Below are 25,345 nucleotides of genomic sequence, written 5' to 3' on the forward strand. Positions count from 1 at the left end.
GATAAAATTTACTATAATTCTATATCAACGGTTATATACACTCACAAAACGGCTTTGAATTTTATTTTTCATTCTTTAGCGAAAATAGAACTGCTTTTTAGTAAACAACTCACAAACTTTAAATAAAAGCACTCTTTTTGAGTTAGTTAGGGTGAAACTAGATAAAATTTACTACGATTCTATGTCAACAGTTATATACACTCTCATATAAAAGTTTTGAATAAAACATCTTTGAATTTGATTTTTCATTCTTTAGCAATAAATAGAAAATTTGGGATATTTTTTTGTTTTTTGTCAAATAACTCACAAACTTTATATGAAAGCACTCTTTTTAAGTTAGATGGGAAGAAATTAGATAAAATTTTCTACCATTGTATGCCAACAATTATATATCATCTGATATAAAAGTTTTGAATAAAACGACCATGAATTTGGTTTTTTATTCTTTAGCAATAAATAGAAAATTTGGGACATTTTTTTGGTTTTTGTCAAATAACTCACAAACTTTATATGAAAACACTCTTTTTGGGTTAGATAGGGAGAATCTAGATAAAATTTACTACTAATTTTAATACTAAGAGTTATATGCACTCCGATATAAAAGTTATGAATAAATCGACTTTAAATTTGATATTTTGGAATAATTTGATCGATTTTTAGTTAATGAGCCGTCGTGGAGTAGTGGTAAAAAACGAGTATCACCCCAAATCAGTCCCTGGTTTGCTCCCAACATTTACCACCTCGATGAGATCAAATTTTCACTTGCAGGCATAGATCTCTAATATAATCTCACATAAAAATTATCTGGCCAGCTTGATATCAAGCAGTATTATATCAAATTTCTACTTGAAGTTGAAGATCTCAAATATAATATTAAATGAAAAATGTCTTTCGTGGGCATTGCTGCAGCACATACATGTCGACAGTATTAGTTGCACATATCTGTTTGAGATCTTATCTCAAATTTCTAATAATGAAATTGAAGATTATCTAAATTATATAAAAAAACAAATATGAAAATTTTAAGATTCTTTGAAAATGACCACCTACATACATACAAACATACATACATACATGCATAAACACACACATATACCCATTTTTATAAGGCATGTCTAAATGTTCAGAAACTTTTAAAACGTAAAGATATGCAAAAATTTTCATTCATGATTTTTTTGGGATTACTATAAACTCACTCTGGAAGAAGTTAATACAAAACCCTCCAACAAAGCAATAAGGAATTATGTATTGACCTTAAAATCGGCACAATAAAATGACAAAAATTCATAAAGGTTTCATGCAATATCAAAAGGAAATTATGTCAACTGCATTTAGGTCAATAATAAAATAAGTTAAAGATATGTTATATAAATTAGTAAAATTTCCACTGGCTCTTAGATTACTACGCACTCATTTGAATTATTGAACACCAATACACCAGTAATAGAATATTATAATTAACTTCCTTTATGATGAAAAATGCAGTATCGATTCTGTAATCCATAACATAATATTTTGTTATAACCATAGTTTATATGTTTGACATCATTGCAATATTATCTGAGGCAAAAGAAGATAATCATATGCATTTATATAATTTCTATTCTTAATTTATAAACAATCCTGAACCTAATAAATCTAATAAAATATGCTGTTAAGTAATTTATAAAAAATTCTAAATTAAATTCTCATGAATAAATGTAAATTAGAAAGAAAAGTATATTAATATATTTGGTTTTTGGTAGAGTCAAATTGGAAGTACTGACATAGGTCAAAATATGCAGAAAAGTAAAATTAATAAAAATCGGACGCTCCGCTCTCTTAAAAACTGAGTTACCGTTTTTGGCACTTTTGCCCCGTATCTTCGGAACGGCCAGACCTGCCTTAGCCAAAAACTAATGAGCACGTCTCCTTATCAATACGAATCGAATGTTTTTTTTCCACTCGGATATAACTCCGCCCGGATATGACTCCGCCCGGATATAACTGCGCCCGGATATAACTCCGCCCGGATATGACTCCGCTCGGATATGACTCCGCTCGGATATTACTCCGTCCGGATATGACTCCGTCCGGATATAACTCCGTCCGGATATGACTCCGCCCGGATATGACTCCGTCCGGATATGACTCCAGCCGGATATGACTCCGTCCGGATATAACTCCGTCCGGATATAACTCCGCCCGGATATGACTCCGCCCGGATATGACTCCGCCCGGATATGACTCCGCCCGGATATAACTACGCCCGGATATAACTACCCCCGGATATAACTCCGGCCGCATACAACTCCGGCCGGATATGACTTCACTCGGATATAACTCCGCCGGATATGACTCCGACCGGATATAACTCCGCCCGGATATGACTCCGCCCGGATATAACTCCGCCCGGATATGACTCCGCCCGGATATAACTCCGCCCGGATATGACTCCACTCGGATATAACTCCGCCGGATATGACTCCGACCGGATATAACTCCACCCGGAAATAACTCCGCCCGGATATGACTCCGCCCGGATATAACTCCGCTCGGATATGACTCCGCCCGGATATGACTCCGCCCGGATATAACTCCGCCTGGATATGACTCCACTCGGATATAACTCCGCCGGATATGACTCCGACCGGATATAACTCCGGCCGGATACAACTCCGGCCGGATATGACTCCACTCGGATATAACTCCGCCGGATATGACTCCGACCGGATATAACTCCACCCGGAAATAACTCCGCCCGGATATGACTCCGCCCGGATATAACTCCGTCCGGATATGACTCCGTCCGGATATGACTCCGTCCGGATATAACTCCGCTCGGATATGACTCCGCTCGGATATGACTCCGACCGGATATAACTCCACCCGGATATAACTCCGCCCGGATATGTCTCCGCCCGGATATAACTCCGCCCGGATATAACTCAGCCCGGATATGACTCCGGCCGGATATGACTCCGGCCGGATATGACTCCGTCCGGAAATAATTCCGTCCGGATATGACTCCGCCCGGATATGACTCCGCCCGGATATGACTACGCCCGGATATAACTACCCCCGGATATAACTCCGGCCGGATACAACTCCGGCCGGATATAACTCTGCCGGATATGACTCCGCCCGGATATGACTCCGACCGGATATAACTCCACCCGGATATAACTCCGCCCGGATATAACTCCGCCCGGATATAACACCGCCCGGATATGACTCCGCCCGGATATAACACCGCCCGGATATGACTCCGCCCGGATATAACTCCGCCCGGATATGACATCGCCGGGATATAACTCGGTACGGAACCCATAGGAATGTTAACAAAATTTATACTTATTGTTAAAATCTCCATAAAATATCTGATAATTTAATGTGCATATGTCTAATGATCATTTTTGACCGCCAAATGGCTCATTTTTTTACTTTTTCCTCCATATCTCCGAACCGCTAGGCCTACCTTCATGAAAATTTCATCGATTCTTCATCTTGTCAATACAATTCAAATGTTTTTTGAATTATTCAAATCAGACGTTCTCTTAAAAACTGAGTTACCGTTTTCGGCACTTTTTGCCCCGTATCTTCGGAACGGCTAAACCTGCCTTCGCCAAAAACTAATCAGCACGTCTCCTTATTGCTACGAATCGAATGCTGTTTGAAATATTCAAATCGGTTGATTGGTGTTCCAGAAATCGTCCACGAAAATTTGTATCCGCACGCACACACACACATACACACATACATCCATTTTTTCTAAGGTATGCCAAAATGTTCAGAAACCTCTGAAACGTAAAGATATATAAAAAAATTCATTTTTGATTTTTTGCGATTACTATAACTTACCCTACGGGAAGTTTAATTATGTTGAGCGATGAAATATTTGTACATAGACCAATACTCCTACCTATTCCGTTGAAATATTGCTAATTAATTTATTAAAATATTAATAACTAAATTACACTCTCTCATATTTATAATGTCTTGTATTAATAACATATGCAGACATAACTCGCGAGTTTTCGAGAACAAAAAAAGTTCATCATACAAGAAAAAACATCAGTACGGCTTGAGATACTAGCAGCAGTACAAAAGAAAGTTTGAGTCATTATTATATACAACATGTATGGTAATGGTTCATTTTACGATATATTATTGTTGGTTTAGGAAGAAAGCAGATCAATATACAAGATTTCCTGATTAATCTCATATAGGAAGTGTTTTACGATGTTGCAAGATCAGGGAATTATTCATGCTTTGGATTAAGTGTATGATTTATGGACTATTGCATTTATAAATAAATTAATGTCAAGTAAATACGAACAAAATACTATCATACGATACTATTATCTTAAGTCAGGGTCTGGCATCATACTGCTTGATACCAGGCTGGCTGAAAGTTAGGATCGAACCTGGGACTAGGTATTGCTAGCACTAGTTCTTTACAATGATGAGCTTAAAAACGGCTACACTGATTTCAATGATTTAAAAATTATTTGGTGTACTGGTGAGGACCCGAATTGGTCAGATTTGCGCGACAATTGACCCAGAATTAACATAACTTTAAAAGATTAAAAATCATTTCCTTTAAATTTTCGGTATTTTTGTATTTTAGAACCAAAGTTTCAAATACCTCAAGTTAAAAAAAATAAAAAATCCTGATATTTGTGAAGAACAGAGGCTCGACTAACTTACACAAAATACTAGTTAAATGCAGCTCATTATTTGGTTCACGATTTATGGTTATTTTTTTTCTAATGGCTGTGCCATTCAACCAAGAGTCAACAAAATGGTGGCAGTATTATAATTCTGATATTCTAATTTATAATTTTATTAAAAGGAAATGCACCTAAGGGCTTCTTCTCTGTTATTCGTGGTCTACATTTTCAAACGAAAATGAGTATACTTCTGCCACTTCAGAAAAAATATCATTGCCAACTAGATTTATGTGGTCGGTGTTTAAATTAATATATTTTTTACCGCAATAAAATAATAACAAACGCAGGAGTGGCGTTCGAATATCAATTAATCAAAACCATTCCCATTATCGGCGACGCAGTTTGCGATGGGACGGGTTTTTACAAAGATGACCTTTGTAACGTGGAATAGAAAGTGGCAATAATAAAACGATGAGATCTATTCCGAACTGAGAGGTCCATATAGACCCGGCCAATGAATAGCTAATGCCGATAGGTGACCATTGAAGATTTGACCCATCGCTCTATGGGAGCAACTCGTCTGACCTTTCTCATGCTGCCCAGATAAAAGATTGATGGATCGATTTGGACGTTTGTATTGCGCATAATAGATGCAAAAATATTAGAGGAAATTATGTTTATCCTATTGATAATGACAAAAACTGTTGAACCGTTTCTTTGGAAGTTGTCATTTACGTTTTGGATAGAAATTTTGAACCAAATAAGCAGCTGCATTGACTAGTATTTTGTGAAAGTTAATCGAACCAGTTTTTCATATTTATCAGGACATTTTTTTAATTTGAGGAAAATAAAACTTTGATGCTAAAATATAACAAATGCAGGAAGATTACAGGAAATGGATTTTTAATCTCTTGAAGTTAATTCTGGGTCGATGGTGGTGCAAATCTAACCAACAGGTCTTTAAGAAGTTTGACCAAATGGTTTTTAAATTATTGAAATCATTGTAGCCGTTTTTGACCCCATCATAATAAAGAACTAATGCTAGCAATTCCTAGTCCTAGGTTCGATCCCAACCTCCAGCCAGAAAAAACTCATTATACTTTAGATTAAAATAGAATCATCTTACATAACAACATATTTCAAAATTTGCCAGATCGTTATGTAATATATTATAGGACACATACCAAGGCGGGCACCAGCAATAATCTCAAGTACCATTTGGCTTTATGTCATGCATATTTTAAACACATCTTGTAATTGTATGCGACATATGATAACTTCAAATCGCAGGTTCAAAGTTTAACAATTATAATTCACAAAAATGCCAGGCATTAGGCAATATCATCATTCGACGAATAAAAAGATATGTAATGGAAATGTACTATATTTTCATGTTGCAAATTAAAAAAAAAAAAAAAGAAATTGTTTTTAAGAATGTTTCCTCCATATAATAAAATCAAAACAATGACTAAATGTCTTAAGTGTAAAAGATTGAAATTTAAAAAAAAAAATAGTTCCCAAGTTTCTGTTTTGTCAACTTCCATATAAGTAAAGTTAAGACAGTTTTATTTGAAGTCTTGAAAGCAATTGATACTCATCAAATAATTCTGAGTAACCAATAAACCACAAATTACTGATGAGTTTCCTATTATTAAAAAAAAACAATACGTCTCAGATTTATGATTTCTTAATGTTGAATAGTAATATAGTCAGCAGTCATTGTACTAGTTAGTTTTTATTTGAACTACGATGATTGCAGTATCACTAGTATAGCTTGTATCTTTTGTAATTTTTAGTTATTAATTAATTCTTCTGAAATAATGTCCTCAAAGATTATAATTACTATAAAACTCGAATATGCGTCCAATTATCATTAATGATGATGAGAAACACGAGTAGCCGCAAATCATTCGCACGAAATTGCGCAATGAAGCGTCGACTTCATTTAGTTCGTAAGAATAAATTAACATAATGAATGCATTTGCAATAGACGTTTTCCCATTGGAATTTATACTGTTATATTGTTGCATTTTTTTGCAATGAGACCATAAAGATGCACGCAAGCCTCTTTTATATGTGTGATGGTAATAGATATATGGAAAAGAGCTAAGGCATCCAGGTAAAAGAAATAAAACTGAAATATATTTCTAAAATATTTTAATATTACTTGAAAAAACTACTAAATATGATTAAGTAAAATTTTATTAAATAATCAAAAATATTATAAAATAAGGTGAGGTAATTATATTTATCATCTTTCATTAAAATTTTGTTTAAATACTATCTATACAAGATTCAAGTTATATCACATATTAACATGTATCAAACCAAAAAAAATATATTGATGCCCATATATGGACAGACACTGATTTGTAATGCAGAAATTGTATTTCTTTGTTTTTATTCCGACCTTTCACAATATGTGTTGAAATTGAATGAATGCCTTTAGTTTTTTTGGAACTGTATATAAACAGTTAGAATTGCGCAATACTTATACTGAACTTTACTGAGGAGATATATGATTGTAGATATATTTTTATTGGAAAGATTGAACAAAAAATAGTATATGACGATAAACTTAATTGTATTTTAAATCAAAAATTTGTAAATAAAATATGTTGTGAATAATTCAGTTTCCTAATAGGTTTCTAATTTCATAGTAAGGAGGATGGGAAGCTAACTCGTGTGTATGTTATAAAAATATAATTGATATAAAATGAAAGTACATAACTGTATTTCCATCAGAAAACATTTAATAAATAAAAATATGTCAAATTAATCTAATCTAAAATAATCAAAAATATGAACTGAATGCTACAGTTCAACCAAAAGTTGGATACATTTTTTATTAATAGGTTCAGAAAATAATTTTAGATTTACTAGATAGGAGTTTATAATTTGATAGTAAAATAGATGAAACCAAACTCGTATGTGCAATTTCAAAATTAGGTTGAATTAAAAATAATATAACGATAAACTCAATTGCATTTACATCCAAAAAAGAGGTTACTAGAATCTGTAGAAAATCATTTAGTTTAATCAAATGATAATTTCTTAATTCTGGCTCAGTAATTTCTAACAATTTGTTACGATTGAGTTCTGAATTTCATAGTGAATATGAGAAACAAAATGGTGCGAATAATTTCAAAATTAGGTTGAATTAAAAATGATAAAGCAATAAACTTAATTGTTTTTCACCGCAAAAATTTGTATCAATTGCAAAAATTCATCCTAATGAGTTTAAACTTTAAAGCAAACTTGTATTTACCATTTCAAAATTAGAGTTAATAACATTTAAATCAAATGTACCAACATGCAATTATTGCAATTAGGCAATTGATAACCTTTATTCTACCAGAAAAGAATGTTATTTAGTTAACTAAATTTTGAAATAACTTAAAATACTTGGCATATCCAAGCAAAAATCAGACAAGTTTAATTAAAAAATATATATATGTTATTGCTTTAATTAATCGATCACATGTAAAAAAAAATATTTTTTTTTGTGAAATTATCTTTTACGTATGACAACACAAAAACTTACATAATAATCAATATAAAACATATTACAAGCTAATTACATATGTACATTTCTCACATTGGCTAAACCTCGAAGAACGTTTATTAAAATAATTTTATTCTTAAAAAAATATACAAAAACATTTAAATAAAAAAATACAAGCTAATTGTTACCGTTTAAATATGAGTTTGAGTGTTTTCTTGAGATTGGGTAGTATCAACCCTCAACAGCTCCGTTTCTTTAATCTGCTCCTCCGAGTTATTGTCTTCTGCAAATAACACAAATAGTTTGGTTTTATTAAAATAATAAAATATTTAATCATCATCTATATAATATCAGGACTACATCTATAAGCTAAACATATCCAACACCGAATCAATCACCAATGGGTGACCTTTCGACCGTTTTTCCTTTATTTAATAAACCATCAAAATTACTGAATGTTGTATACGACAGATTGTAATTTACAAATGTAAATAAAAACAACCTATATAATACATAACATTATGTAATAAATATTTAATCTTCATCCAGTATGAATCAAAGCAAAAAGGTGCAGTATGACGAGGCATTGTTTGATATTTGTTGAGCAAACTGTAATTAACTCTTGTTAAATGCAAGAAACACTTTTGTAATTATTGAGAAAATTGCGTGTGCTTTTATTAAATAACAGTAAACATGTATTTATGAAATAAGGACAACGTTTTATCATAACTGATAAAGTTTTTTTGTTCATAATGAAATGTTACTTGGTATAATATCGGCTAGAATAGATAATTATTAGTTAAATGTCGAACCTATATTAAAATGTTCAATTAGAACGCACATTCCCCATTAAAATGTTTAGTGTTTTTCTTGTTATTTTTCACAATATCTATAATATCTAACAAACCTATTATTTTTTTATACATTTTTTTTAATTTTTTTTTTATTTTATTTTATTTTTTTTACAAATACAAAATTAAAATATCCTAGTTATATGATATTTAAATGAAACATTGGAGTGAATTCTAATAAATTTTTTTTCTTTTATTATTATTATTATTTTTATTTATGTATTTTTTTATATTTTTTTCGATTTTTTTGTGTCACAATAGCTTAAAAGATTAAATTGTATCTTGATTGCTAGTAATAAATAAATAAATTAAAAAAAATTATAATTTATGTGTTTATCAATTTTTGCACATTTTAGCATTGAATACTAACCATATTTTTTTGTCCTATTAATTATTATGTGATAAGTTATTTATAATAATCAATTTATACCTATCTTATTAATTCTAATATTGTTAATTGGTTATATTTATTATTATATGTCACTTTTTGTTTTTATTCTACTTTATTGTTTTTCTAGTATTATTTTATTATTCAGAAATTTTATTCATTTTATGTATTAATTTTATTATTATTATTGTTTGCTTTTATTTTATATTAAATCAACATACTACGGATATCATTTTAATGGAAATTTTATCTTTTATTTTGTACTCTTTTTGATTAAATTTACGTTACTGATTATTAATGTTACTAGATGTTAAATTATTTAGCAGTTGTAACAAATATAGTAGTTAACAAAAAAATCATACCGATAAAAGCATTTTCTCTAAAAGTTACTGTGCGAAGTAATATTTAAAAAAAATAATTTTAATTATTAAATAATAATTAGAAATAATTTCCTTATCTATGATATAATTATTGTGATCAATATAGGGTAAGATAAGAAGGTCAAAAACAAAATATAAACGTTTTTGAATATCAAATGAAAAAAAAATTTATTAAATTATTTTTTCCATTTTGAAAAAAATGGCGAATTTTTTAAGGTTTTAGATTTTACCTTGGGTGAGAATAACTGTTGAACTATTGAAAATTCAAGTTTATTTGAAAATTAGAAATAATTAATAATGTTTTAGAATATCAAGTGAGTAAAAATTAATGCATTATTTTTTCATTTTAGAAAATAGTAAAATATATTCCTTGATTACTGTCTAATTTTATAAAATTTTAGATTTACCTTGGGTCAAAAACAAAATTTACATGTTATCGAATATTAAATGAGGAAAAACTATTGATTTTTTTTTTCATTTTAGAAAATGGCAAAAAATCACTTAATTAATTTTACATAATTTTAAATTTACCTTGGGTGAGAATAATAACTCTTGCACATCCAGGTATATTTAAAAAACTAGAAATAATTAACACGTAATTTAATTTTATTCCATAAACTTAATTTCCAATTAATCATTCAACACTTTGATAGGTGTTTTGGTATATTAAAAACAAATATTCCACTATTTAAAAAAATTCAAACGACTTATAAAAAACATTCACTATTTTTTCAGGTCTCTGATCACAATTCTTAAACAACAAGCCTCTTGCATACGAATAATCACTGCATTTAAAAATATTTTGCAAAACGAATAATTTCTTCTAATAAAAGTGACGTCAATCCTTTAAAAATTTGCTCATGAATAACTACTATAAATGCAAAATCAGTGCCAAGGCAGCATATCAAAACACATCAATATCTACAATTACACAATAAGTATTGCCAATGTCACCGCATAACGGTTCTTTCTAACTTATTCAATAAATCATTATTAGAAGAGAGATTTGAATTATGCATTCAATAATGCATATCGGTTTATGATAATATTAAAAAATTTATTAGAATAAATTATTTTGTTGCTTACTTTTTTTAGGTAAGGTTAGTTTCTGCAAAGCACTCGTTGGTAGTTCGACCATCAGACTGAATATGAATCCTATTAGAAAACTTAGGGATATCGCAGATACTGTTTGATCCATCTGAAAATATTAAAAAGTATTGCTATAACTAATCTATAATTGACATAAAACGATGTTTTTAAATAAAATTGCATTTGATGATACGATGTTATTAGACATATAATTAATTCCACTGTTGTCAGGCAGCAGTGACAACGATTTTCACTTGGAAATAGATAGCAATATGTTCCCAAGTGAAAATAGTCCTTGCCCGGCATTGCTGCACCAATAAAAAGTCAGCCTCTAGTCAGCCTCAGATAAATTCTAATAATAAAATTATCAAATATGGATGGATTAGTCCAGCGGTTTTCAATCTGTGGGGCGCGACCCCTCAAAGAGACGCCAGGCTGTTACAAAGCAACCCAATGATGCCTTTTCCTTCTTTTTGATATTTTGCCTTTACGAATTGTGATTATATTTTAATGTTGTTGCATCTGTTAGAATTAGCATAGGCAACATGTAATTTAGATTTATCATTACTGTTGCACCAATGATCTGAAGAGCATATTTTTGATTTACATGCCTTGAATACAATATGTCTAATGTAATCTCATCAGATAGATTATGGTCAACTACTGGGTTGCCTTCTAGAAATATTAGGTACACAGCTTATCGAACACATAGTCCTGATTGAAAAGATGAGATAAAATACAAACTTGATTGATGACCTATCTAATTATTATAAATAAGTTTAAATAGACTGTTTGCTGACTCACAAAGAATGTTTCTGTTAAATAAAGTGGCACCCGGACATTGGCATGCAGCACTCTAAGAAGCAAAGGATGTATCAAATAGGCAGCATACGATAGTCTTCCCAACCCTTGCATTGGACCCCAACATAAAAAGTCCAAACCCCACCCTGGAAAAAAATCAAAGAAGGATTGCAATAAAGTAAGTGAATTATTTTCATTAAATGAAGTGAATTTTTGGGGAAAATTAAAATGGTCATATATTTGACTATATGTGCTATGTACACATATGTTAAATCTACACTTTGGTTTTTTTTTTTTAAATATTTTTAAACAGTATCAAATTTAACACTTGAACAATTTTATAAAAAATCAAATTTGATTTCTACAATTTGTCAAAAGCAATAATAGAGCTCGGCCAGTTTGATATCAAGCAGTAGTGATATCAGATTTTCACTGATCTCAAAATCGACACAAAGTGCTCGTCATATCCTTTAGTGTACTACTATAAAAATACAAATCAGTAAAAAATACAAAATAAGTATGTTAAGAATAAATTATGACTAAAAAGGTCAACTATGGATCAACTACTAAGTTGCTCCTCATATAATATTTTGATTGGTTGTAACTCCAATAATTTTTTTAAATAAAACAGGATATTAAAATGAATATTTTAAATTTGTTTATTATCCTCTTGAATCTTTTATTATTATTATTTTGCCTGGATATAATGCAATATCTTACATCCAATTCCGTGAGCAGCTCCAACAGTAAATATTCCCACCATAACGCCATAGATAACTTTGTAGTATGTCACATAGATAGCAGACACAGTGGCATCGATTTCAAAACCATCTCGGTAAAAAACATAACCAGAAAGAAGATTGAGAAGACCAATTGGTACCAGGAGCAACCATAGGGTCACAAACCACTGGAATAGAGGGAATATTATTATATGATCCATAGACCTGATGGAAAAAATTCTGGACCAACTTTTTACCTTCTTCTTCTTCATATCAATTTTATGCTCTTTCAAATATTCCAGAAGAAAAGCAAATATTATTCCAATTATGTAAGTGGATCCATTAGTATGACCAGGAACGTAGACGTCACGATATTCAGCATTGACATATAGTAGATTTCGAATTATTCTAATGAAAAAAAATTAATTTTTAGAATATTATAATAAGCAAGACTTGGGATGACTTCAAAAGGTAAGCCTTTAATTACCAAAACATATTTTTAATGAAAAAAAATGTAAAAAAACGTGTCTTTTTAGTTCATCACCAACTAATCATCGTTAACTCAAACTGATAACTTTTAAATTTTGGTTTTCAAAAATCTTCTTATTTTATTGGCGAAGCAATTTCTATAATAGTTTTAAAAATATTACCACTTACTCTGGGTATAATTGTGGACCAGGAAAATAGTTATTAACATAAGTTATCACAGCTGGAATTATCAAAGATACAACTAACAAGGAACCCAAAATATATCTCATTAGTCTTGGGTATTTAATACATATTATTACTACCGGCATCATAACCATAAACAACTGGGTATCTGCTGCCAAATACCAAGTCTGCTGCAGACACTACAAAAAATAAAAATTCAAATTTAGAAGTAAATCAGTTCCTCAAAATAATGGTATTAGATATGACTACTTACAGCGTCTGTACTAAAGTAGTTATTGATGTAAAATATATTAGCCCACCAATTAGTTCTACAGAATTTTCTTTCATTTCCTACAATTTCATTCCAAAATGGACCGTCTCCAAAATGGACACTCCAGGTTGCTGAAATTAGTATCATTGCTGCCATTGGAATAGTTAACCTGGTAAAAGTTGGTAAAAAAATACAGATTTACTAATTAATTTAGAAAATATAATAAAAAATGTATTTGTTCATTATTAAATTCAAACCTGCTCATAAAAGTAAAGTTAAAATAGTTAGAATAGATTGCATTTTAAGAGATGCATTTCCAAACCATCGTATTAATTTTTTATGAATGAATTTTTCATTAGGATTCTTTTATCCTAAGTTTTATATCATTCGTCAAATAATTACCTAATGTATCTATATATTGCTGCAACTATGTACATTTGAAAATTAACTTTATGCTTTTTAGAATATTCTATTAATCCATTAGCCATCAAAAGTGCACTTATTCCTAAATAAGCTTGCACGCAATTAGTTCCATTTATTATAAATTGTGTGGTGGGTACTGAATAGAGCTGAATGAAGAGAAAAAATTAGATTAGAACATGATCTATGAAAAAAATATATTGATTTGATTATAAACTAGTTTTAAATAAAATATACAAGTTTCTTTGTAAGTCTAGTCTAAAACCTCATCGCAAAAATGCAATTCTGAGTCTAATAATGTTGATCCAGTTTAAATTTATACCAACATCATCAATACTAATATTTGCTAAAACTTTTGCAAGTTGTCTTTTACAAATTTTGAGCTTTCTTCATTTTATAATTAAGATACTTAAATTTTTCAATTATTATTTATACCTCTTCTATGTAATTAGTGTTCCTGATGGGTAGATGGTCTGCACCATACATCAAAGAATGACCATTGACAATACTGGCCATTGTCAGGAACCGAATTCCCTGAATACTACGAAATAATTTATTTTCTTCATCTACAGTAGTGACTAGGCGAAAATAGTTTCGCTTTACTGAAAAACATGATAGTAATCTCGCACCTGAAAAATGATTCACAATAAATAAATGTTCATTTGGTGAACATGTAAAAAAGGTATACTATAAGAATGATCAAAGATTTGATGTTTAATTATAATCTTTCATATTTACATGGTGTTTTCAAAGGCTTTTTATAGTAGTTTATATCTTGGCTTTTCCGTCTGTTTAAAAATTCGAAAACTGTTGCCCAAATACATAGAATTGCTAATAGGAAACAGATAAATGTTACGATCCAATCTAGAGCATCTAAAATACGGAAAAATAAAAATAACATAAGTTCAAATTTATAAAATATATGTTAATTGATAAATTACCATAAACAAAAAACAATGAATAATAATTTAGCTAATATATTCTGGCTAGATATAAAATAATTATAGTTAGTTGTAGACTCATACGTCATATTTGAAATCTTTCTTATTGGAAACTTATGAAACGTTATTAAATTATTATACTATTATTGACCACTATTAACTTATATGCATTTATTTATGTTTTCATAGATAGAGAGGAAAATTTAGGTAAGTAGTAAAATAAAATATTATAAATTATACCTCTATCCGGCCTTTCTCCAGTTCTGCACCCAACCCTGAGAATTTCTGCTCTAATTCCATATTGTTTGAATTCGCGCTGCAGACATCTATCTAAAGTTTCTTCTAATGAAGAATTTTGAACTAAATTTGGTTTTACTTCTAATTTATTATATTGCCTGGATAAATCCTCTCCAGGCATATAAGAGTCACCTAATTGACACCAATTTAGACATACTCCTCTTACTGGTAAATCGTGCCGAAAATGGCGAGGATCCTGGAAAACTCCTTTGAAGGAAAAAAATTTAGGTAAAATATATAATGTATGAATTACCAAAATTATGATGATACTGCCCTTGCCAAAAACTTTTTAAGCAATCAACACAAATCCAATTTAATATAAATCAACATATTATCATGTAAATAATACCTTTATCAAAGTTCAACTTATATTTGATCATGATTCATTATAATTTGTATTTCACATTAGCAATATTATATTTAATATGTAAATTAGAGTAATCGTGGAATAATTGATTCATAAAAAATTGAATACATTAGCATAACTAATTAATTAAATTCTGTGTAATTCCACGCACATTATATCAAATGAAAGTATATATATAAAAACTTTAACATTGATACATGGAATTTTTCCATCAAAATATTTGCTATTGATCGAATTAAATAATATTAACATTGAAATACAAATAAATGCAAATATGAAACTTATGATTGAAAAAACTGATGTGAATTGTCTGGAATTCCAGGGCTTTTGGATAAACAATTTTAATAGCAAATAATTTTCAATTACTTTGTATGTATTTTTCGATATACTTGTTATTTTTTTTAATAATAATATTAAAATGTCGTCTTTGACCCAGATCAACATTAACCACATATATTTTACATATAGCTAATAGCAAAATAAACAGGTCTTGTAAATCTATTGAAACAAAAATAATATTATCTCGAACAAGAATTATTGACATGCGTAGATATGAAAAACTATATGAAGTGACAGTATTGTAATTAATGTTAAAAGTTATTTATCTTCTGTATGCAAAATAGTGTGATATTCTACAACAATTTGTAAAATAACCATTACGTCAACAATAAATTGAATCTCATTAGTGATGATGAGATACAGAACCGATTACATGTTTTATCAATATCTTTTTTTTATTTTATAAGAACCGATTTTTTTTAACAATGTCAAGTGCTAAACATGTTTTTTTAGGAATAGATTTGCACAAATGCGTCCAATGAACCAGAAATAAACCAGATTAAAATTCCAATACAACATCACTCAAAATTTTTTGACAATTTTTTAACGAAAAAACTGAACACAAAATCTTCTTATCCATTCTTCAAATACTAACATTTTCATATAAAAATAATTAGCATAAATAAAAGTAATAAGCATTTAGAAATGAACTTTCATTAGAGAAATGAAGTAATTGCTGATTAATAACTTCTATAATATTTGTGTTTGAAGAACTTCATGTAATTAAAGTTAACACACGTTCATTGACTGCTTGTATTTTTTTTACTTTTTTGCGATATAATCTTATTCTTTGAACAGCTGTAATATCTGTCTTGCCTAAAAAATATTTTCCATTTTAATAACTTCAAAAATTTATAGAAGCTTCGAATAATATAGAAATTATTTCTTAGGAACAGGGTAAAATATTCTTCTGATTCAGCATTTTTCATTAATTCAAGATTTGTACTACGATGTTACTTTAAAATGTTTATTTATTTTTTCAATTTTCTTGTTGATATCGGTACGTATACAACGTTGACGCCGGTACGCATACAACGTTGATGCCGGTACGCATACAACGACAGATCTCTAATCACAATCGACCCGTATAAAAATGATATCATCGAGAGCGAATGACAAATCATTGGCACTCGACTCTTATCTTATTTTATCTGCCGTAACACACTTCAGTTGCATTTGTACGGATTTACACCCTAGTCGCGCCTGGAGAAGTTTTACTGCAAAAAAATACTTTGGAATTAAGGCGATGGCTGGTTAGACATCTTTTGCCTTTATCAATGCAGATCACATTTACTATAATAATTACTATACTAGTTAATTATGTTGGTGATTTGGGAAAATTTTATAGGAGTCAATAAGTTTAGGTATATACATATTACATTCATTTTTTAATCCTTTCCACTCAGATGCCAAATACATATAAATTCTGCATTTTGCGATTGGAAAGGGTTAATATTACATTTTTTTTAGTTTACAGCATAATTTTTTTTTATTTTGAGACAAAAATTTAAAAATTTGATGCACTTTCTTTGTAAATGGCAGATTATAGTTAAATATAGATTACAAGAAAAAACTGTCCGAGAAGGGAATAGATCTCTTACCATACAACCACGAATAAACTCAAGTTTTACATATTAAAGAGAAGCCAATGAAATATTCATTAGTTTTATTTAGATGATACAGCAACAATTGTTTTATAGTAAGTGCATGTCCACTTAGTTTTACAAAGTCGTCGTCTTTGACCGCTCTCGTAGCATATCGGTATTAATATAACTCGTTTTTCCTACAAATACCTGTTATAACAATATGGTGCGCAAATCGATCACATAATGAATATTATTATTGTATAAAATATTAACATTACAAACATGTTATTTGCTAGAACTTTTTCTATAGCCTGTAAATCAGTACTGGCACTTTTTTTCTCAGACAATACGTAAATTTATTACACTTCTCGTGTTGTTGATTAGAATGAGTTATTTGCTTATGACATTTACATTTATTTAAATTTGTTTGATGGATTTATATGTTTACCAGTTCAATAAATTATACTTTTAATTGATTTTCTGAATTATCAAAGGGACTTATAATATATGTAATTATATCAATAATAGTGTAAATTTTTGTAAATTAACCGCTTTTCGTAGACCCCCAATATTTTAGGATGATGATAAAAAATTTCACTTGAATAAATAATGAATAAATAATTTTTCAATTTTTTTTTAGTATTTTCAAATTAAAAGATATGAAGAATGCTAAGACTATTGGAAAAACAAATAAATGCAAGTCTTTATGGTCAATATCGTCACAAATGAATTTTTTTCTATAAACAAAGAGATCGTCATCAGCATCTCTTCCTGTACCATTTTATCACTATGCATTTAGCATAACAAGAAATACGAATCCAGAATATTAACAGTTAATAACCTGAAAGTCATAAAATCATTGTCTCTACAAACCTGTTTCATTGTTACATATTCTTTTTGACATTTTTATACTTTCTAAAGATTTTATACAGAAATATTTTTGAAAAATTATTTTAATGCAATAATTGTTTTAGTGCCTAGCTAAGATACAGTACGAAGGAATATATATTTTTATCAATATAAACTTTTATGAATATATGCTTTTATGAAAGAAACACAGTTTTCTCGATTCCCTATACATCACACGTCTGTCTAAAATAAAAGATCGGATATTCCATTATCAAGATCAACATCTATGTAAATATGGTTCTTGAATAATATTGTTATTATTTTCACACTATCGTAAATTAATCAAATCGTAAATCTAAAGTTTCGTAAACACTTTTTGTAGCATATATTTATTTGAGACCTGTTTAACAAGATTTGTTTAAAACTTGTGCCAAATTTATTAAATTAGTACAAAAATAAAAGATAAACCATTGGGTTTTCCCACAGTTAAAAATAAAAAGCCACTGTTAATTCTTAAACCAAATTAAACTAAATTCTATATATAGACAGATTGCCATTTATATGTAAATTAAAAAAAATAGATTATGTATAAGCCGATGTGGTAATATTGAATGATTTGTTACCAAAGTTGATTGACATTGTATATTGTTTTTTCCCATTTTTTTAACGTTTAGAATAAATAATAATTAATATTATATGATATTATATATATATATATATATGAAATTATTTTACATATACGTTAATTTAAAAATATTTAATATTACTGCAAAACGAACTGAATGCCTACATTAAGTACTAAATTTTTTACATTGGTTCTAAATTATAATAAAGTTATTTGACTATTAAATATTATGTAGTATAATTATTATTATGAATTAGGATTTTTTCATGTATCGATAATTTTAACTACTAATGAACTAAAAGCCTCTTGAGTCCCTAAAAATGAAAAATTGTATTATATTTTCTGTGTTTCGAGGGTATAGAATGTGCTGAACTGTATAAGATTTTTTGATAAATTTTTTGAGTAGAAGGAGGCATTTAGTTCAAAAAAATAAAATCAAGCATAATAATTGCTTTCCATTATAATCCAGATCAAAAATGTATATTTGCAATATATAATTTTGCGACAATTTTTCTGAATAAAAAAAATTAATGAACTTAATTACCTCAGTTTGAAGCCAATTTTCAGTAGGATTATTCTCATCTAAAGCATGTAGTTGTAAATGAACCAGACAATATTGAGATCCTGGTTCTGTATTTTTTCCAACGCAGGTATCATAATAATCCAATAAATGCATAGGAGGCATTAGACTATAAGTTGTCACTGAAATAAAAAAAAAAAAATTATAATGTGATTATTTTTTTTTAATTTATAGATCAAGTATACAGGGTGTACCAGAACTTAAACGAGTTGGGAGTATTGACCTTAACTGTTCTGAAAAAAATTAGAAGAATAAATTATCTCATTGTTTGGAAATTATGAGCTTTTAAGTACAATCTAGAGCTTTGTTGAAATAATGATCATTTTTAGTGATTAATTTTGTTCATTTAATCTTTGGAACACTGTCAATAACATTTCAGGAACCACAGTCAAAAATAATAACACTATTGTGTTATTGGATAATTAATTGTCTTAAAATAAAAAATGACATAATTTCACCAAAGACCCAGGTTAAACTCAAAATAATTTATGTCATGATTTCCAATCAACGTGATAAAAAAACATTCTAATTTTTTTCAAGACGGTTAAGGTCAATACTATCACCTTGTTTCGGCTTGACCTTAAGTTCTGGGATACCCAGTATCAAAAAAATCCAATTATTTGTGTTTATAACCAACATATTGCCTTAAAAATTATATTATTTTGATCGGCAAATTAAATATATGCAAAAAATGATTCAGGATTTAGATACTTTATATAATTTAATAAAATATGTTAATCAATAGTGTAACAAACATGTTGCCGAAATTTCTTAGACAAAATACTTTTTACTTTTAGCTTGAAAATTATCTACATAATTTCAACTATATTGCATTCCATAAAATTAAATACCTTGGGTTGAAAAAATTTCAAATAAAAATAAACTGGTCCACTTCGCTTCAGGAATAAAATTTTAACAACTTTGATAGCACTTTTTAGGTTCAAAACTATTTTATAAAAAAATTTAATATATTTATTCAATAATTAAACCAATTTTAGTAAATTTAATGTTTACCTAATTTATAAATTAAGTGTGAAATATTAGAGAAACATACACCTGCATATACATATGAACTTCCAAAATGTAGGTTTAAGCAAAGAAAAAATAACAAAAATATTTGCTAAAACTTTATAATTTGTCAATCAAAATTATTAATTAAGATAATGTTCTGTATTTTATGCCTTAAAAAGTTTATCTACCATCAGATATTGCTAAAACTTGTAACAAAAATCATAACTATGACCATTTTATTAAATTATTACTACACTACTATTTCTATTTTACTACTAACATCTAATTTAATATATTAGAAATTTCTCATGTATCAATATTATTAATTGAATATAATTTTTGTACTTACTATTTAAAATCTCTGCTGATGATGGAAATCCCATTGAGGTCAAACTCAAAACCACAAACACCAATTTTATAGAAATTTCCATTTTGTATTATTTTAATTAAAATTAACACTAGAATTAGTCTCAGTAGATGTCTTTTTACTAAATTTGTATCATGGTATTAATTATTAACCATCGATCAACATTATCGACAGCATCATTAGTTATTGTTAAAAATAATAAATAATAATATTATAATTAATATAAAAAAATGTTGCTTAATCACAAATAAAAATAAATATTTTTAAACTAATTTTTCTGATTTATTGCAACGACCACGTGTAGTCAACGACTGACAATAAAGTTAGATTTTATTTACGGATTCCCTCCAATCGGATTCTGATATGAAATAGTGGAATCCAGTTTTGCAAGAATTATCCAATTGATAGTTTGAACTCATTCATTTAGTTTAGTATTTAATTGTAATTACACACTTTGTAATTTATCTAGCACTGATCCAAGTTTAATTAAATATTCATTAAAGTACTAATTTTATATGAAAAAAGAAATACACGTGTATAACTATCGCTAAACTATGGTTAAATTAGAAATTAATAATTTGATCATCAGAGCATCACTAAATTGTTGAATTTATATTACTTAATAAAGTTAATAGCTTTGATATGTAAGTAAGGTTTTATTTAGGTTAATGACGATCTCAATGCAGACCGAAACTTATAAAATAATTAATTAATTTTTCAATTAGTGTTGAGCCTAAACTACTTCAATTAATCTCTTTGTATATATGTCTGTTTCAAGTTAATTGTTCAGTTTAAATAGTATTCTATTTTTTTATTATTATTATCTCTTTTATTTACAACTGTCCAGTTAAGGACATTCAATTAATTTGATGAATTTACAATAGTCGGCCGAAAGATGACATTTAATATTATTATTTAGTATTTTAATTTATGATTAAAATCTAGAGCATAATTAATAAAATATTCAAAGTTCAGAAACGTACTTATAATTGATTTCACAAATTCATTAAATCATTTTTTGTGATTAACTTATGGATTATATCGAATTGCTAATATTATTCATTTAAATTTTGTTCATTTTTGCACTAAAAGATCCTATATCTATTACCCAGATCCTAAGTTCTACTGCCTAAAAAGGATTATTGTCAAATATTTATTTATTCAAAAATATTCTAATTGGCAAAGCGACTTCAACTTGACTAAAAATGCTTCCAAAATATAATACGATTTTTTTTATTTTTTAGTTAAACTTAAATTTTGAACTTAATTTTAGTTAAACCATTTAATAAGATATCCATCGATATTTTCGAGCGATTATTAAATTACGTTATGTTATTATTTATTATAATTATTAGGTTGCGTTATGAAATTATTTAATTAGCTTTCAAGTAATTACTGAAATATTATTTTATACATGTAATAAATATATTTATTTTATAACGAAAACAAAAAAGTTTTTCCCACAATGGTGCATCCCTGATACAATTCCAGCATTTTTATTCCCGGACTATAAAATTTTATCAAAGATTCTAGTGATTCAAAAGAGTCTTCATTTTCTCTCTGAACTCCCAAAGCAAATTCACCATCTGATCTTATTCGGATTTTGATGTTGAATTCTTGATTATCATATTGCAACATCATTGTGTAGCCCTGATTCTTAAAAAAAAATATGAACTATAAAACTAAACGTGTAACGAATAAAATACCAAATTATAGAAATAGTCATTAGTGAAACCATACAAATATTTTTAAATTGTATATTAGTGAATTTTGTATGTAATTTAAAGTGATTTTGAGTAGACAATTGTAAGAAATTCGGAGTTCTGGATCGAGTTAATATAATAATTTCATTCTTTAAAAGAATGTAGAATAAAAAATCGTTGAATTTTAATTTAAATAGACCAAAAAATTTGTGAGAATACATAAACATGAATTTCATTGTTATCTAAAATATTATAAAATATATAAAAATAGTGACTTAGGTCTAATAAACATTTTTAATATTTTCGTAATGAAATGTAAAATTCATGAATTTATATTTATTAATAAATATATAAAATTTATAAATTCTACTTACTTGTCGAGATGGTCTGATTATAAAAGTACCATCACGTTTACTTTGCAACATATATTTTCCTTCTTTTCTAGAAATCCTCCTAAAATTATTGTTTAATTCAATTTCTCTGTACCTCAAAATAACGATAGGATCCTGATTGTTTTTTATTAATCTTGATGAAATAAATTCTGGAAAATCTGTATTTGGTGTTGGAGGCAACTCGCGTTTTGCTCTGGCTGTAAATGAAAATTTTGTAATTAAATAATAGAATATAATATGTTTTTATATTTATAAATCAAACAAGTATATTTTAAAAAATCATGAAAAAATGATAATATTTAACAAGTGATTATTAGTCTGTATGATATTTATTAATCTAAAAGTTTGTGTAATCAAGCACCCACTATGAAAAATTACTTATATCATATTAATATATTCATTATTGATCGAAATTTTTATTATTGATGAATTTTAAATTACATTGACGATATTTCAAAATATTTATAAAAATTTCAAATCAGAAATTCATAAATATATAGTTACACGTAGATATTTTCTATTTAAAAGCCGCAAGTTTGAATAAAAACTTATTTGATATCTTGTCTAACCCAAATTGATATTTTAGGTTTATAAGCTTTTTTTTGATTCTTCTGTGAGTTTTTTTTATAAAAATAGAGATTGCATTAATTTATATCTTAAATTTTTATTATTATGGGAAAATGCATATCATTAGTTTTTTAGCTTTATACGTTTAGAAGCGTTCTCCTTCTCATAAACTCTATTAAATCAAATCACAATTTCGAAACTATATTGTTGTATATATTTTGTTCTGAAAAATATTATTAATAAATTAAATTACTAATTTTATACAAAAACTGGTTTTATATGATCTGGCAAACACAGGCAACGTTGTAATACTAATATGTGTCCTTTCCATATATCATCATAATTAGTTTTCACAACTTATTAAAGATAATGTTTTAATTTAATATTGAAAATTGTTAATAAGGAGAGCATTACTTTTTCTCAAATTTATAATAACATTAATATTTAAAAATAAAATGAGATTCATTAATGTTTCAGCATTACACTTTCAGAAGCACTCTTTTTATTGCAAGCTCCATAAAATCAAATCACAATTTAAAACGTTATTGTTGTATATATTTTGTTTCAAAAAAACTGCAAGATTTAAACAAAAAACTTGTTTGATACCACGTCTAGCCAAACTTATTTTAGCTTCATATGATAATTCTTTCTTTTTAATTTTTTTCTAATTTTATATAGACAAAGTCGTAATAATATTTGGTGTCCTTTCGTTGAAATAACGTCAGCATAATAAGTTTTCAAAACTTGTTTCGAAGACTGATTATGCAAAATGAATGTTAAACAATTATTTATTAGTATCTTCATAAATTAAATTCATAAAACTAATAACTTACATATAGTCTCTTTCCCAGAATCTGTATCAGAGGTACTAGTCTTCCATAAGGAGCAACAATAATCCATGGCGTCGTTTGCAAGACGTCGAATTAAGTTAGTTGATACTAACAAAATTAAGCCCAAACAGCAACGATTCATAATTATGACACATTTTTATTTCACTAAAAACTTGTAATTAAAATATTTAAATTATAACTATATTTAATTCATTCAGCTACATGTTTCACTATGCATGTGCTCCATTGTGTAGTTGAAGAATATTTTCTACAGCTGCAGCTAATGTTTCCTAAGTTTTTTCATTCCAAATGCTAGAATAATATCTCATTAGTGTAATATGTATCATACATATGTTTGTATAAAAATAAGATAAGTACAGCTTTCTTATATTTAAACCTCTACAAAGGCAAAAAATTGTACACAGTGCATTTCGTCGACAAAGAATCATAACTTAGCATGCATATGTATATGTATTTTACATATTCATATAAATATATATAAATATATATATATATATATAAATATATTTATATATATATATATATATATATTTATATATAAATATATATATATATATATATATATATATATATATATATATATTTACTTCTGAACTAAAAGCATAAAGTTTGTTCCACAAAAATGCTATTTCATTTAAAAAAAATCCATTATTTTATTCAGCGATTTGAGGACTTGGATTGACTATGGATTGACTCCTTCTTCGAGAACTATTTATAACAAATAAAAAAATATATTATACATATTTACATTTTTACATATTATACACATTTAATTATAATAAAATTGATAGAGTTAAATTTTAAGAGTCTTAACGATTTTCCAATGCACAATTAAATGGGGAAATAATTAGTTATTATTGGAAAACAATTAGTTATTATGAGCTTTTAGTTCAGAACGTTAAAATAATAGCTATCCAGGAAACTTAATTAATTAATAATTATTAAAAAAATATCGAAAATTCTCGTCATATCTAATAGAAGCATAATATAACTTAAAAACAATTAATATAGAATAGTTTATATATTATCTTTTAGTCAATTTTATAATTAACATTTTCAATAATATCTTCAGATATAAATTTAAAAGCAGCAAATAGTATGTTTCACAAATTAAAAATATTATATTAAACATAAATACCAATG

The 25,345-nt window shown here is 27.8% G+C and overlaps 1 protein-coding gene across 1 annotated transcript; it reads right to left on the reverse strand.

Moving 5' to 3' along the window:
• Positions 1 to 8,342: 8,342 nt before the first annotated feature.
• LOC113366851 (nose resistant to fluoxetine protein 6-like) lies at positions 8,343 to 15,345 on the reverse strand. The gene is made up of 12 exons (XM_026608502.1): positions 15,315 to 15,345; positions 14,909 to 15,172; positions 14,466 to 14,600; positions 14,163 to 14,356; positions 13,710 to 13,876; positions 13,311 to 13,476; positions 13,043 to 13,236; positions 12,643 to 12,793; positions 12,387 to 12,573; positions 11,670 to 11,812; positions 10,863 to 10,974; positions 8,343 to 8,440 (listed from the first exon to the last, which is right to left on the reverse strand). Exons 1-12 carry the CDS (start codon positions 15,343 to 15,345, stop codon positions 8,349 to 8,351), a joined length of 1,836 nt encoding a protein of 611 aa, XP_026464287.1. The 3' UTR covers positions 8,343 to 8,348.
• Positions 15,346 to 25,345: the final 10,000 nt, after the last annotated feature.

This window comes from Ctenocephalides felis, unplaced genomic scaffold (assembly GCF_003426905.1).
Source record: "Ctenocephalides felis isolate EL2017-DRISC unplaced genomic scaffold, ASM342690v1 CF-g0.4_SCAFFOLD_01170, whole genome shotgun sequence".
Taxonomy (NCBI): domain Eukaryota; kingdom Metazoa; phylum Arthropoda; class Insecta; order Siphonaptera; family Pulicidae; genus Ctenocephalides; species Ctenocephalides felis.